The 16,508-nt window shown below is 45.6% G+C and overlaps 1 protein-coding gene across 5 annotated transcripts in view; it reads left to right on the forward strand.

The window, feature by feature from the left end:
• The window catches only part of ADAMTS10 (ADAM metallopeptidase with thrombospondin type 1 motif 10), a 60,121-nt gene that overhangs the window by 32,148 nt on the left and 11,465 nt on the right, over nucleotides 1-16,508 (forward strand). For all 5 annotated transcript variants that reach the window (XM_075611587.1, XM_075611584.1, XM_075611586.1 and 2 more), the window contains exons 5-14: nucleotides 281-498; nucleotides 1,466-1,549; nucleotides 2,007-2,146; nucleotides 2,703-2,746; nucleotides 3,017-3,122; nucleotides 3,914-4,060; nucleotides 4,857-4,998; nucleotides 6,803-6,910; nucleotides 7,267-7,412; nucleotides 7,790-7,853. In XM_075611587.1, the coding sequence (XP_075467702.1) occupies nucleotides 281-498; nucleotides 1,466-1,549; nucleotides 2,007-2,146; nucleotides 2,703-2,746; nucleotides 3,017-3,122; nucleotides 3,914-4,060; nucleotides 4,857-4,998; nucleotides 6,803-6,910; nucleotides 7,267-7,412; nucleotides 7,790-7,853 (1,199 nt within the window). The remainder of the gene's footprint in view (nucleotides 1-280; nucleotides 499-1,465; nucleotides 1,550-2,006; nucleotides 2,147-2,702; nucleotides 2,747-3,016; nucleotides 3,123-3,913; nucleotides 4,061-4,856; nucleotides 4,999-6,802; nucleotides 6,911-7,266; nucleotides 7,413-7,789; nucleotides 7,854-16,508) is intronic.

The following is a 16,508-nucleotide window of genomic DNA, read 5'->3' on the forward strand; positions in this document are numbered from 1 at the left end:
AGCCTATGGCCAATTTATGAAACTGGCAGTGTAGAGGTACTGGACTTTGTATCTCAGCTTCCCACCAACCACCAGTGTTCCTTCTGATCATCCAATCCTAGAGGTACCAGACTCTGTTTACCAGCATCCCTTGTTACTGCCCAGCCCTATAAGTAGCATGCTCTCTATCCCAGCATTCCTTTGTGACTGTCCAGCCCTAGAGGTACCAGGCTCTGTATCTCAGCAAACCCTTCTGATCATCCAGCCTTAGAGGTTCTTTCTCCCCTTCCTCCTTTGACAGATGATAAGCCCTGGAAGGATCGGCATTGGTGGCAGCGGAACCCACGGCCACCGCCCCTTCACCCGCTGGCCAATCAGACTCAACGCGGGCCCCTCCCACTTAAGCGGTCGGTGAGCGCAGAGCGATATGTGGAGACCCTGGTTGTGGCTGACAAAATGATGATCGGCTATCATGGGCGGAGGGACATTGAGCAGTATATACTGGCCATCATGAACATTGTAAGTGTCACACCCCACCTACTGCTCAGGGGAACTAGCCTCTGCCCTGTCTCTTCCTGCCCATGCTAACGGGAGTAGAGAAGGAGGAGGAGGAGGGTGGTGATTTCTGCTCAGGGAACAGCTGGTGTGTTATAAATGGGGGTACAGCTGCAGAGAATTAGTTGGATACAGGAGGTAGAAAGCCTGAAACGGAATCTCTATTGCCCATACGACTTGTATAATTGGCCTACTAATATACAATATCCCAACATTGTATTGTGTGTGTGTGTGTGTATATGCACAGATGTAGCAGACATTACTGCACCTGTTCGAGTTACCAATTCGTAGTTGCCCTTAATATAACGCTATCCTAAAAGCCTATACATGGTAAGGATACTTCTGCTGATTATACAGTACAATGTTTCTGACATTCTCGCAAAGCAAGTTCATGTCTGGATCAAACTTACAAGGCGTCCTGCTTGCATGGACCCAAATATTTTTCATAGCATTTAGGGGAGGAGCTATAGGGAGCGATTACAGAGGCATTTAGGGCAGACATGAAAGGGCGAAGTTATAGGATTACTTTGTTGAGGAGTTATAGGTAGCGGTTATAGGGTCAGTTGGTGGAGAAGCTACGTATATGGAACAGGTATAGGATCAGGTAGGGGAGGAGTTATATGGAGCGGTTATAGGAGCAGTTAGATATACATAGATATAGATAGAAATATTTGTATGTTTTGGTATATATAAATGTGTACACATCACGTGCTTTGGATATATTCACATATGTATAAATCATATCTTATGTATAGTCAGATATATAAATGTGGGTCTGCCTTTTGAAGTAACAGCCTCTGTCATTCTCTGTGTATAGCTCTATCTCTCTATCGCTATCTGCCTCTCTCTATCCGCCTTTCTCTTTTCTTCGTTGAGTCAATTTGCACACTGTGTTTTTAAGACTGGTCTTTTCTTGTTTCCTGGAGGTCAGGTTGCCAAACTTTTCCAGGACTCGAGTCTGGGGAACATTGTCAACATCTTGGTGACGCGTCTTATCCTCCTGACCGAGGACCAGGTGAGAACGAGCACAGCAAATTCCATCTCCTGCTCCCAACTCATCTTCTGATCCTGACTTATCTTCTGATCCTGACCCAACTCCTGATCTTTACCCAGGTCCTAACACCTCTCCTGATCCTATCTCCTGATTCTGACCCATTTCCTTGTCCTCGTTCAGGTCCTAACTAATTTCCTGATCCTGATTGATGTCTGCTCCTTTTTTCCATGACTGTCTCTTATCTGTCACTGTTCCCTCTCTCTGACCCATTTATTTGTTTCCTCTGTCACTGTCCCATCTCTGTCTGTTTCCTCTGGTCCTGCTCTCCATGACTGTCCCTTTTCTGTCACTGTCCCCTGTATCTGTCTTTTTTTCCTGCAACACAAAGGAGTTGTGTGGCTTCCTCTGCTTCTGCACTACAACACAAATGACATCACAGATGATGTCTTGGCTGTGAACCAATGATGTAATTCCGCAGCCCACGCTGGAGATCAATCACCACGCAGGGAAGTCCCTTGACAGCTTCTGCCGGTGGCAAAAATCCATTGTAAGCCGTAATAGCAACGCAATCTCAGAAAGCGGGATCGCAGACCACGACACAGCCGTTTTGATCACCAGGTACCTGGAACGTAGAAAGAAGTGTGTGGGGCAGTGTCAGTGTGCTTGAGGAGCAGTTATATGAGCATTTAGGGCAGGAGTTATATGGAGTGGTTCTACACTATGAGCAGTTAAAGGAGGAATTATAGTGAGCGGTTATAGGAGCAGTTAAGGGAGGAATTATAAGGAGCAGTTATACGATTAGTTATAGCAGAAGTAATAGGAGCATTTGGAGGAACAGTTAGGGGAGGAGTTATATGAAGAGGTTATATAAGAGCCATTAGAAGAGCAGTTATAGGATCAGTTAGGGGAGGAGTTATATGAAGAGGTTATAAGAGCCATTAGAAGAGCAGTTATAGGATCAGTTAGGGGAGGATTTAGAAGAAAAAAAAACTGTTATTGGACCAGTTTGGGGAGGAGATTATTGGGAGCAGTTAAGAGACCAATTTTAGAGAAGGAACCCCAAAGAACGCAGAGAGTGCTTTAATTTCAGGATCGTGTCCACCAAACATACAAATTCTGGTGACTCCATTGTGCTCCGGTGTAACTGTCACAGTGAGTATCTCTTTCGTTTTAGATACGACATCTGCATTTACAAGAACAAGCCGTGCGGAACACTGGGTGAGAGCCTATAATCTTCCCCAAGAATACTTTGCAAACTCTCCTGTCCAGCTCAGAACCTCTGAAACTTATTTTTGGGATGTTAAAATGGCCAACGTCAACTTCCTTGATTTCAAACAAACCAGCACCTCTGACATCAGGATGACATTCCATTGCCATTAGGATGTTGTCGGCTGCCATTTTAACCTCCTGCTGGAAAGCAAGAAGAAAATGGATCCTAAACTATCAATAATGCTCTTGCCCCATTTTCTCTCCCCTCCTTCCACTCAGGATTGGCACCCGTAGGTGGGATGTGTGAGAGAGAGAGGAGCTGCAGCATTAATGAGGATATTGGCCTAGCCACTGCCTTCACCATCGCACACGAGGTGGGACACACGTGAGTGGTTTCTTCAATGCTGCATTGCTGTCTTTAATTTTTTCCCTCCCACTCCTTGCAAAGGGAACGGCAGAGTGTTTAGGTCCTGGACACACCAATACCCCCTCCTACTCTCTGCTCAGAACGGCTGATTGTTGACACCTTGTACACACCTCTATCCCTTCTGGAAGCAACTCTGTTTCCTCCCATCCCTGCAGAGGTAAAGGGCAGCACATTCACTATTTATGCCCTGTACTGTATACACTTGAAGCCCTCCCACTCACTGCACAAGAAACTGCAGAGTAATTATGCCCTGGAGGCTTCACACTCATGCTTCCTATTTATTCACTGGATACACCTACTCCCTCCAGAGTACTGCAGAGTGTCTATGCCTGGATACACCTTCCCACTCCTTGCATAGTAGTAATCTACAGAGTATTTATGCCCTAGAAGCAACTCTGTTGCCCTACACTCCCTATATAGGCCTTGGATGCACCACTAACCTCCCACTTCCTGCACAGCAAACTGCAGTGTGTCTATGTCCTAGATACATCTCTGTTCCTTTCCCACGCTTTGATAGGGGAATTGCAGAGGGTTTATGCCATGGCAATACCTCTCTACCTTACTACCTGCAGAGAGGACTACAGATGTCATGAGTATGTTCTGCACACACCTCCCCCTGCCTACACACGAAGCTGCAGAGATATAGGTCCTGCCTGTCGTACAGACGTACACTGAGTGTCTGGAGGTGAAGTATTGGGACTAAGCATCTGGTACCCAAACTCTCCACCTCTTCCCGATTCCCTCCCTAGGTTTGGCATGAATCATGATGGCATTGGCAACGGCTGTGGGTCCCGGGGCCAGGAGACAGCAAAGCTCATGGCGGCTCATATCACCATGAAGACCAACCCCTTTGTGTGGTCGGCCTGTAGCCGTGACTACATCACCGGCTTCCTAGAGTAAGACACTTTGCATAATCCTCCTTTTACACTAGTTTCCTTCATTGTTTGAAGGTAAAAACCATTCCAACAATCCATTCATATGTTTCATGCATGGTCACCAAGTATGATGTTGCAATTTGTGGTAAGGAACACAAAGCCTACATGGTGACACAGTCACCTAATATTGGGCAGGATGGCCAATAGGCTGTAGGGTTAATGTGGAGGGGGAGGTAGCAGAGTCACTGTACATAGAGTGGGGGAGACGGGGGTATGTCAAGGGTTAAAAAGACAGGATGCACTGATGCATCACAACCACACAGAGACAAGAGAGGACATACTGTATGTGCCATTGCAACCATCACAATGGCTCTGGGATGACACGGGAAGACCCTATAGGTCACAATGGATCTGGGTTGACATAGTGAGACCTAAGTAGGTGTTGCAAAGGGCATAATGGGAAGGTAACCATGACAAATAGAGGAGACATTTAGGCCAGTGAATAATACGGTGACAGATAGATGGTAGGGGTCCTGTGGTTCCTCCCACAGCATAGTGACACAGTGACACCCAAACAGGAGACCACTGCATCTGTCTCTTTTACTCCAGAGTGACACAGGCATCTGCACCTGTCCCTTCCACTGCAGAGTGACACAGGCATCTGCATCTGTCTCTTTTACTCCAGAGTGACACAGACATCTGCACCTGCCTCTCCCACTCCAAAGTGACACTGGAAGAACCAAGGCCAATTGCATGTGTTCTTCATCCGTCAGGGCGACTGTGACACAGCCATCCTTTTCTCTGTCTCTCTCCGCAGCTCAGGGCTGGGGCTGTGCCTCAACAACGCTCCGCCGCGTCAGGATTTTGTGTATCCCACCCAGGCCCCGGGACAGGCGTACGATGCAGATGACCAGTGCCGCTTCCAACACGGAGTTAAATCCCGCCAGTGTAAATACGGGGTAGAGTCCCTTCCTACGTTGTCTTGGCACCAGGAGGGGAGTGTGGGCATAAGCCAGCACAGGGGGAAAGACATGGGTCGGCAGAAGTGGCAGCGCCCCGTTAGTCCTCCCACTTCTTGTATGAGTGGAAGAGGTAACAGCTGTCCCTCTCAATATATGACAACTCCCTATAGTCTACACCAGGGGTAGCCAACTTCAGTCCTCAAGGGCCACCAACCGGTCAGGTTTTCAGGATATCCCTGCGTCAGCACAAGTGGCTCAGTCAGACCTGTGCCACCTGTGCTTAAGCAGGGATATCCTGAAATGCTGACCTGTTGGTGGCCCTTGAGGACTGAAGTTAGCAATCCCTGGTCTACACAGTCTGCCCAGTAACAGTCAGGCTTAATTTGCTCAAAATAATAATAATAATACATGTTTCTTATATAGCGCTGACCGTGTCAGTAACGTTGTACATAGAATTGTGCATGAGCCCCTACCCAGAAGAGCTTACAGTCTAGTGTTGGTTCCTATGACACAGGGAGATAAAGTGACTTGCACAAGGAGAGCTGACACTGGAATTCTAAATGGCCTAACTCACTTCATAGGCAGTGCTGTCTAAATGGCTTCTTCCTCCCAGCTTGAGTGTGGTCTCCTTGGCTTAAGCTGCGCTTCTTGTGACAGCGACGCGAAATAACGTCAAAACAAATGCATTACCGCTGTCGCGTGCGCTTATAGTAAACGCGACGGAGCGGCGGCTTGGTCGCGATTGCTGGAAGTCATCTCAATTTGATTTTTTCAACGACCGCAGCCTGCCGTCACATCGCCGTAGCCGGCACTATAAGCGTAGCCTTAGTCTCCGTGTCTAATTTAACGTCTTCACTGGCAGAAGGAGCCAGCAACCCACTGCCGTGTAGTGCACTGTAGGCCTCTCCGGCAGCCAAAGAGTTAACACAGGTTTTGAATAGTCTGTATCGTAGCCTAACATTCTGAATCTCCGGTCTGTGATTGGTCTAAATTCTGAGCAGTAATAATAACCTAGGACAGGGGTTCTCCACTCCAGTCCTCAAGCCTCCCTAACAGCTCAGGTTACAGAGGTACCGCGCTCTGCCCCACAACCATTACATTGCTTGCCAAGGGGGGGGCGGGGCCTCTGTAAGTACCTCTTGCCATCTCCTCCCGCGGGAGATGCCGCTCCAGAGAAGGTTAATACCCACTATATCAAGTCCAGCAAAATGCCTCCTACTCCATCTGCGGTCAAACCTCAGACCCTATTAAATCCTTTGGCTTTTTTCATGTAAATTTTATTTAGCACCCACAATGTACTCCGCATTTTACTAACGAGTATGTAGGATCTCCTTGTGTCTATCCCAAGTATTTTTGATTTCCCATACTGTATTAGCCTCTGTCACCTCAGATGTGTAGCTATTTCACGAATCCACCACCCTGTCTATGAAAAAAGTACTTCCTCACATGTCCCCTCCATCTTCAGAGCGTAACCTCTTCTTCTCTCCCAGAAACATGCTTCCCTCCTGTACCTTGTTCAAAACTTTTATATATTTGAGTTTCTATCAAACAAAGGACAAAGTAGTGGGAAGGGTACTAGGAAACCACATAACATTCTCAAGTTAGTCCCCTAAGACATAAGCTATGTCCTTGAAGTCCTATAGAGATTAACCCTCCTTTTAGCAGGCATGGAAGAGGACACAGGTGCTGAGAAGGGTCATGTCCCTACAGTATGTCCCACCTCTCCGGGGTGTAGTGGGAGGTCGGGTAAATGTGGACAGTACTGTCTAAGTGATGTGATCGCTGTACTGTGTGTTTGCAGGAAGTATGCAGTGAACTGTGGTGTCTAAGCAAAACCAGCCGTTGCATTACTAACAGTATCCCTGCAGCTGAGGGGACCATCTGTCAGACCAATACCATCGAGAAGGGGGTAAGGAACCATGGTACACTCAAGTGACCATCGCAGGAGGAATCAGTGGGACATGGCATTGTAGAGTGACAGACTGCACAAGGTGACATAGTGACTCAGAGTTAGGATGAACCAATGGGTCATCCCGATTGTAGGGTAACATGGTAACATCAACAAGTAGAGACCAAAGTGTTATCCCATTATAGTGTGATAGTCTGCTCATGGTGACACAAACAATTGAGGGACCAAAAGACAACTGTGTGTCACAATATGATGATATACACAGACAGGGGGACATGTTATAAGGGGAAGGAGATAAGACAGATTTCTATCCCTGGGGTATCAAATGGTTTAAATATGTCTTTGTTCCCCCCTAGTGGTGTTATAAGAGAGAATGTGTCCCATTTGGGACAAGGCCGGAGGGGGTTGATGGTGCGTGGGGGCCGTGGTCTCTGTGGGGTGAGTGCAGCAGGACCTGTGGAGGAGGGGTATCCTCGTCTGTCCGTCACTGTGACAGTCCAAGGTGAGTTAAAGCTTCCCACTGTCTATATATTTTAGATTGTAAGCCCTTTAGTCAAGTGTCCCCTTGTTATTTTCATGCTTTGTGCTGTCTGTGTAGATTGAAGCACAATGGGGACATATGCATCCCATTGCCTGCATGATGCCATGGTGACATAGAGACAGGTGGGACATACTGTATGGATCCCACTACCTGTGGGATGACAGAGGGACAATAGGGACATATGGATCCTGCGGCCTGCAGGATGACATAGTGACACAGAGACAGGAGGGGAAATACGGATCACATGGGGACACAGACACTAGAGGAATCTGTAAATAAAAGTGTCTTTGGAGTGACATTGCAATATCAACAACTTCTGTCTTCTTATTGGATCTTAGGCCGACCATCGGAGGGAAATATTGTTTGGGGGAGAGGAAGAGATACCGTTCATGCAACATTGACGTGAGTGCGACGTATAAACAAATTATTAGAGGTATAGGGTCAGATATACACATGTACTCTCCTATCCCGGCTCTAAGGGAGTGGATATGCAGACAGAATAATGATGGACGCCAGGAACTTTTATAGTACAAACAAGAGCTTTATTCACAGCCGTTCATAATGCTCGCAATACAACAAACAGGCTTCACATGAGACACTAACTGGTGTCAAACAATATGGTTACTCTGTGCTTCTTCCCCTGGTAACTCTCACTCCTACGCTCTTTCCCTTAGTATTGGTTAGGTTGCTATAAAAGAGATGAAACCGCTCATCCGTATTGAGAATCAAATATATAAACACAGTCTAGACAGGTGCTTAAAGGGGACAGAGAAATATTTATTAATAGTGATGATCCCAGGAGGATCAGATAGGTTCCCCTTTATTTTAGCACTCAATGTCGGGAAGAGATAAAGTGGATAGCAGTGATCCTTCAGAATAGTTTCTGTTATAGGGCTGTTTAGCCTTTAGAGAACCGATAGACCAAAAAATAAAAAAGTTTTAATAGTTCAATTACTCATTAAAAACACACAAAATTCATTCATACACTTAAAAAACCCTTATAGAAGTGGCAAGGTGCAGTAAGTATAGCCTAGAGAAAATGTCTATATAAATATATGAGACTCTGCTGTCTATGAACATCCATTATCAGTTTCAAGCATAGTGTTGAACTGGCACAGTAAAACTGGCCCGGAAACTAAGGTTGCTATTTGCGGCACCAATATCCAGACTAATTGACTAGATAGTGTTACTATAGTTGCAGGGATCACCTATACTGACACGTACTATCTTTCATAGCAGCTACAAACTTACACACAAAGTGAGTCAGACTTGTATTCATCGTTAAGTCTCAGAGTTTGTTTTTGATCCGCTGTGATCAAGCCGTTTTGTGCTTTGTTTCTATTTTGGGATATTGATTTTCTGCACGCTCCTGGGGGTGTTACACTACTAGTACTGGTAGATACCCAGATATCAAGGTTGTGATTTGTGGCATTAATATCCATACTATTTGACCTAGATAGTATCACTACTGTTGCAGGGATCACCAGTATTGATACTTAGCAGCTACAAGCCTGAACTATTGCAATGTGAAATTTTATCAGCTCATAGTATATATACATCTCCAGTTAGGATTGCGTTTTTACTGTGCCAGTTCAACACTATGCTTGAAACTGATAATGGATGTTCATAGACAGCAGAGTCTCATATATTTATATAGACATTTTCCCTAGGCTATACTTACTGCACCTTGCCACTTCTATAAGGGTTTTTTAAGTGTATGAATGAATTTTGTGTGTTTTTAATGAGTAATTGAACTATTAAAACTTTTTTATTTTTTGGTCTATCGGTTCTCTAAAGGCTAAACAGCCCTATAACAGAAACTATTCTGAAGGATCACTGCTATCCACCTTATCTCTTCCCGACATTGAGTGCTAAAATAAAGGGGAACCTATCTGATCCTCCTGGGATCATCACTATTGGTTAGGTTGGCAATCTCTTGCATAGCTTCAATAATGCCCCATCTCATGAGGCCTCCTGCTGGGGGACAAACGCTATGTTCTGGGATCACTATACCGTCTCGGTGTACGGCATTCTTAGTCTATACATGTCGGATCGGAAGTTTACTTGGGAGCTTCCGGTGGGGCCGATACAATTTTGCTCCGGAGCTTCTACTCTGAGAACTCCCTGCTGATCAAATGCTTACTCCTCTTCTGGCCAGGGAACAATCTTGGACCATTACTATGGGCGCTAACTTTATAGTGTTGTTAAACTGAAAACAAATGGTGACGGGACATTCTTAATACACATAACTATACACACAAACCTATTTACAGGACTCACGGTGAGGCTTCATTCTGAACTCTGAGATCTGTTTCTAGAGCATAGGAGGGATCTATATATACCCTTCTATCGCCCTATAGTGATGTCACTGGTCACAAGACATACAAAGGAGGGTCTATCCCTTTGTACATATTCATCCTGCATCACATGATGGGGAGGGGAGTAACCTGAGTGATCCCACATAGTTAACCCATTAATGTTTTTAACCCCTTATACTAACAAGTAGTCCTCAAAGTGGGGCTACACACACATACACACAGAGAAGACTGACTCAGATACACACATACCCTGACACACACAGAGAAGACTGACTCAAATATACACACGGATAGTCCAGGGACGGCTGGGAGTTTGGCGGGCTCAGTGCCGGGGGAGAGCATGGGGCCCCTGTAAGCTCCAGCATCTCCTCCTGCTCCTCATCTCTGGCATCTTCTCCAGATAGGTCACATTGTCATGTGACGTCACAAGGACAAGATGCCAGAGATGAGGAGCAGGAGGAGATGCTGGAGCTTACAGAGGCCCCGTGATCTCCCCGACAATCAGTTTAAATGTTGTGGGAAGAGCCTCTGTAAACGTGGGGCTCAGTGCAGTGGCACCAATGGCCCCACCATCAAGCCGGCCCTGATTACACACAGAGCAGACTGGCTCAGATACCCACATACTGCACATACTCTGATACACACAGAGCAGACTGACTCAGATACCCACATACTGCACATACTCTGATACACACAGAGCAGACTGGCTCAGATACCCACATACTGCACATACTCTGATACACACAGAGCAGACTGACTCAGATACCCACATACTGTACATACTCTGATACACACAGAGCAGGCTGACTCAGATACCCACATACTGTACCTACTCTGATACACACAGAGCAGACTGACTCAGATACCCACATACTGCACATACTCTGATACACACAGAGCAGACTGACTCAGATACCCACATACTGCACATACTCTGATACACACAGAGCAGACTGACTCAGATACCCACATACTGCACATACTCTGATACACACAGAGCAGACTGACTCAGATACCCACATACTGCACATACTCTGATACACACAGAGCAGACTGACTCAGATACCCACATACTGTACATATTCTGATACACACAGAGCAGACTGACTCAGATACCCACATACTGCACATACTCTGATACACACAGAGCAGACTGACTCAGATACCCACATACTGTACATACTCTGATACACACAGAGCAGACTGACTCAGATACCCACATACTGTACATACTCTGATACACACAGAGCAGACTGACTCAGATACCCACACACTGTACATACTCTGATACACACAGAGCAGACTGACTCAGATAGCCACATACTGCACATACTCTGATACACACAGAGCAGACTGACTCAGATACCCACATACTGCACATACTCTGATACACACAGAGCAGACTGACTCAGATACCCACATACTGTACATACTCTGATACACACAGAGCAGACTGACTCAGATACCCACATACTGTACATACTCTGATACACACAGAGCAGACTGACTCAGATAGCCACATACTGTACATACTCTGATACACACAGAGCAGACTGACTCAGATACCCACATACTGTACATACTCTGATACACACAGAGCAGACTGACTCAGATACCCACATACTGCACATACTCTGATACATACAGAGCAGACTGACTCAGATACCCACATACTGCACATACTCTGATACCCACAGAGCAGGCTGACTCAGATACCCACATACTGTACCTACTCTGATACACACAGAGCAGGCTGACTCAGATACCCACATACTGTACCTACTCTGATACACACAGAGCAGGCTGACTCAGATACCCACATACTGTACCTACTCTGATACACACAGAGCAGGCTGACTCAGATACCCACATACTGTACCTACTCTGATACACACAGAGCAGACTGACTCAGATACCCACATACTGTACATACTCTGATACATACAGAGCAGACTGACTCAGATACCCACATACTGTACATACTCTGATACACACAGAGCAGACTGGCTCAGATACCCACATACTGCACATACTCTGATACACACAGAGCAGACTGACTCAGATACCCACATACTGTACATACTCTGATACACACAGAGCAGACTGACTCAGATACCCACATACTGTACGTACTCTGATACACACAGAGCAGACTGACTCAGATACCCACATACTGTACATACTCTGATACACACAGAGCAGACTGACTCAGATACCCACATACTGTACATACTCTGATACACACAGAGCAGACTGACTCAGATACCCACATACTGCACATACTCTGATACACACAGAGCAGGCTGACTCAGATACCCACATACTGTACATACCCTGATACACACAGAGCAGACTGACTCAGATACCCACATACTGTACATACTCTGATACACACAGAGCAGACTGACTCAGATACCCACATACTGTACATACTCTGATACACACAGAGCAGACTGACTCAGATACCCACATACTGTACATACTCTGATACACACAGAGCAGACTGACTCAGATACCCACATACTGTACATACTCTGATACACACAGAGCAGACTGACTCAGATACCCACATACTGTACATACTCTGATACACACAGAGCAGGCTGACTCAGATACCCACATACTGTACATACTCTGATACACACAGAGCAGACTGACTCAGATACCCACATACTGTACATACTCTGATACACACAGAGCAGACTGACTCAGATACCCACATACTGTACATACTCTGATACACACAGAGCAGACTGACTCAGATACCCACATACTGTACATACCCTGATACACACAGAGCAGACTGACTCAGATACCCACATACTGTACATACTCTGATACACACAGAGCAGACTGACTCAGATACCCACATACTGTACATACTCTGATACACACAGAGCAGACTTACTCAGATACCCACATACTGTACATACTCTGATACACACAGAGCAGACTGACTCAGATACCCACATACTGTACATACTCTGATACACACAGAGCAGACTGACTCAGATACCCACATACTGTACATACTCTGATACACACAGAGCAGACTGACTCAGATACCCACATACTGTACATACTCTGATACCCACAGAGCAGACTGGCTCAGATAGCCACATACTGTACATACTCTGATACACACAGAGCAGACTGACTCAGATACCCACATACTGTACATACTCTGATACACACAGAGCAGACTGACTCAGATACCCACATACTGTACATACTCTGATACACACAGAGCAGACTGACTCAGATACCCACATACTGCACATACTCTGATACACACAGAGCAGACTGACTCAGATACCCACATACTGTACATACTCTGATACACACAGAGCAGACTGACTCAGATACCCACATACTGTACATACTCTGATACATACAGAGCAGACTGACTCAGATACCCACATACTGCACATACTCTGATACACACAGAGCAGACTGACTCAGATATCCACATACTGTACATACTCTGATACACACAGAGCAGACTGACTCAGATACCCACATACTGTACATACTCTGATACACACAGAGCAGACTGACTCAGATACCCACATACTGTACATACAGTACTCTGATACACACAGAGCAGACTGACTCAGATACCCACGTACTGCACATACTCTGATACAGACAGAGCAGACTGACTCAGATACCCACATACTGTACATACTCTGATACACACAGAGCAGACTGACTCAGATACCCACATACTGCACATACTCTGATACATACAGAGCAGGCTGACTCAGATACCCACATACTGCACATACTCTGATACACACAGAGCAGACTGACTCAGATACCCACATACTGTACATACTCTGATACACACAGAGCAGACTGACTCAGATACCCACATACTGTACATACTCTGATACACACAGAGCAGACTGACTCAGATACCCACATACTGTACATACTCTGATACACACAGAGCAGACTGACTCAGATACCCACATACTGTACATACTCTGATACACACAGAGCAGACTGACTCAGATACCCACATACTGTACATACTCTGATACCCACAGAGCAGACTGGCTCAGATACCCACATACTGTACATACTCTGATACACACAGAGCAGACTGACTCAGATACCCACATACTGTACATACTCTGATACACACAGCGCAGACTGACTCAGATACCCACATACTGTACATACTCTGATACACACAGCGCAGACTGACTCAGATACCCACATACTGTACATACTCTGATACACACAGAGCAGACTGACTCAGATACCCACATACTGTACATACTCTGATACATACAGAGCAGACTGACTCAGATACCCACATACTGCACATACTCTGATACACACAGAGCAGACTGACTCAGATACTCACATACTGTACATACTCTGATACACACAGAGCAGACTGACTCAGATATCCACATACTGTACATACTCTGATACACACAGAGCAGACTGACTCAGATAACCACATACTGTACATACAGTACTCTGATACACACAGAGCAGACTGACTCAGATACCCACATACTGCACATACTCTGATACAGACAGAGCAGACTGACTCAGATACCCACATACTGTACATACTCTGATACACACAGAGCAGACTGACTCAGATACCCACATACTGTACATACTCTGATACATACAGAGCAGGCTGACTCAGATACCCACATACTGCACATACTCTGATACACACAGAGCAGACTGACTCAGATACCCACATACTGTACATACTCTGATACACACAGAGCAGACTGACTCAGATACCCACATACTGTACATACTCTGATACACACAGAGCAGACTGACTCAGATACCCACATACTGCACATACTCTGATACAGACAGAGCAGACTGACTCAGATACCCACATACTGTACATACTCTGATACACACAGAGCAGACTGACTCAGATACCCACATACTGTACATACTCTGATACATACAGAGTAGACTGACTCAGATACCCACATACTGTACATACTCTGATACACACAGAGCAGACTGACTCAGATACCCACATACTGTACATACAGTACTCTGATACACACAGAACAGACTGACTCAGATACCCACATACTGCACATACTCTGATACACACAGAGCAGACTGACTCAGATACCCACATACTGTACATACTCTGATACACACAGAGCAGACTGACTCAGATACCCACATACTGTACATACTCTGATACACACAGAGCAGACTGACTCAGATACCCACATACTGTACATACTCTGATACACACAGAGCAGACTGACTCAGATACCCACATACTGTACATACTCTGATACACACAGAGCAGACTGACTCAGATACCCACATACTGTACATACTCTGATACACACAGAGCAGACTGACTCAGATATCCACATACTGTACATACTCTGATACACACAGAGCAGACTGACTCAGATACCCACATACTGTACATACTCTGATACACACAGAGCAGACTGACTCAGATACCCACATACTGTACATACAGTACTCTGATACACACAGAGCAGACTGACTCAGATACCCACATACTGCACATACTCTGATACAGACAGAGCAGACTGACTCAGATACCCACATACTGTACATACTCTGATACACACAGAGCAGACTGACTCAGATACCCACATACTGTACATACTCTGATACATACAGAGCAGGCTGACTCAGATACCCACATACTGCACATACTCTGATACACACAGAGCAGACTGACTCAGATACCCACATACTGTACATACTCTGATACACACAGAGCAGACTGACTCAGATACCCACATACTGTACATACTCTGATACACACAGAGCAGACTGACTCAGATACCCACATACTGTACATACTCTGATACACACAGAGCAGACTGACTCAGATACCCACATACTGCACATACTCTGATACAGACAGAGCAGACTGACTCAGATACCCACATACTGTACATACTCTGATACACACAGAGCAGACTGACTCAGATATCCACATACTGTACATACTCTGATACACACAGAGCAGACTGACTCAGATACCCACATACTGTACATACTCTGATACATACAGAGTAGACTGACTCAGATACCCACATACTGTACATACTCTGATACACACAGAGCAGACTGACTCAGATACCCACATACTGTACATACAGTACTCTGATACACACAGAGCAGACTGACTCAGATACCCACATACTGCACATACTCTGATACAGACAGAGCAGGCTGACTCAGATACCCACATACTGCACATACTCTGATACACACAGAGCAGACTGACTCAGATACCCACATAATGCACATACTCTGATACACACAGAGCAGACTGACTCAGATACCCACATACTGTACATACTCTGATACACACAGAGCAGACTGACTCAGATACCCACATACTGTACATACTCTGATACACACAGAGCAGACTGACTCAGATACCCACATACTGTACATACTCTGATACACACAGAGCAGACTGACTCAGATACCCACATACTGTACATACTCTGATACACACAGAGCAGACTGACTCAGATACCCACATACTGTACATACTCTGATACACACAGAGCAGACTGACTCAGATACCCACATACTGTACATACTCTGATACACACAGAGCAGACTGACTCAGATACCCACATACTGTACATACTCTGATACACACAGAGCAGACTGACTCAGATACCCACATACTGTACATACTCTGATACACACAGAGCAGGCTGACTCAGAT

This window comes from Ascaphus truei, chromosome 8 (genome assembly GCF_040206685.1).
Source record: "Ascaphus truei isolate aAscTru1 chromosome 8, aAscTru1.hap1, whole genome shotgun sequence".
Taxonomy (NCBI): Eukaryota; Metazoa; Chordata; class Amphibia; order Anura; family Ascaphidae; genus Ascaphus; species Ascaphus truei.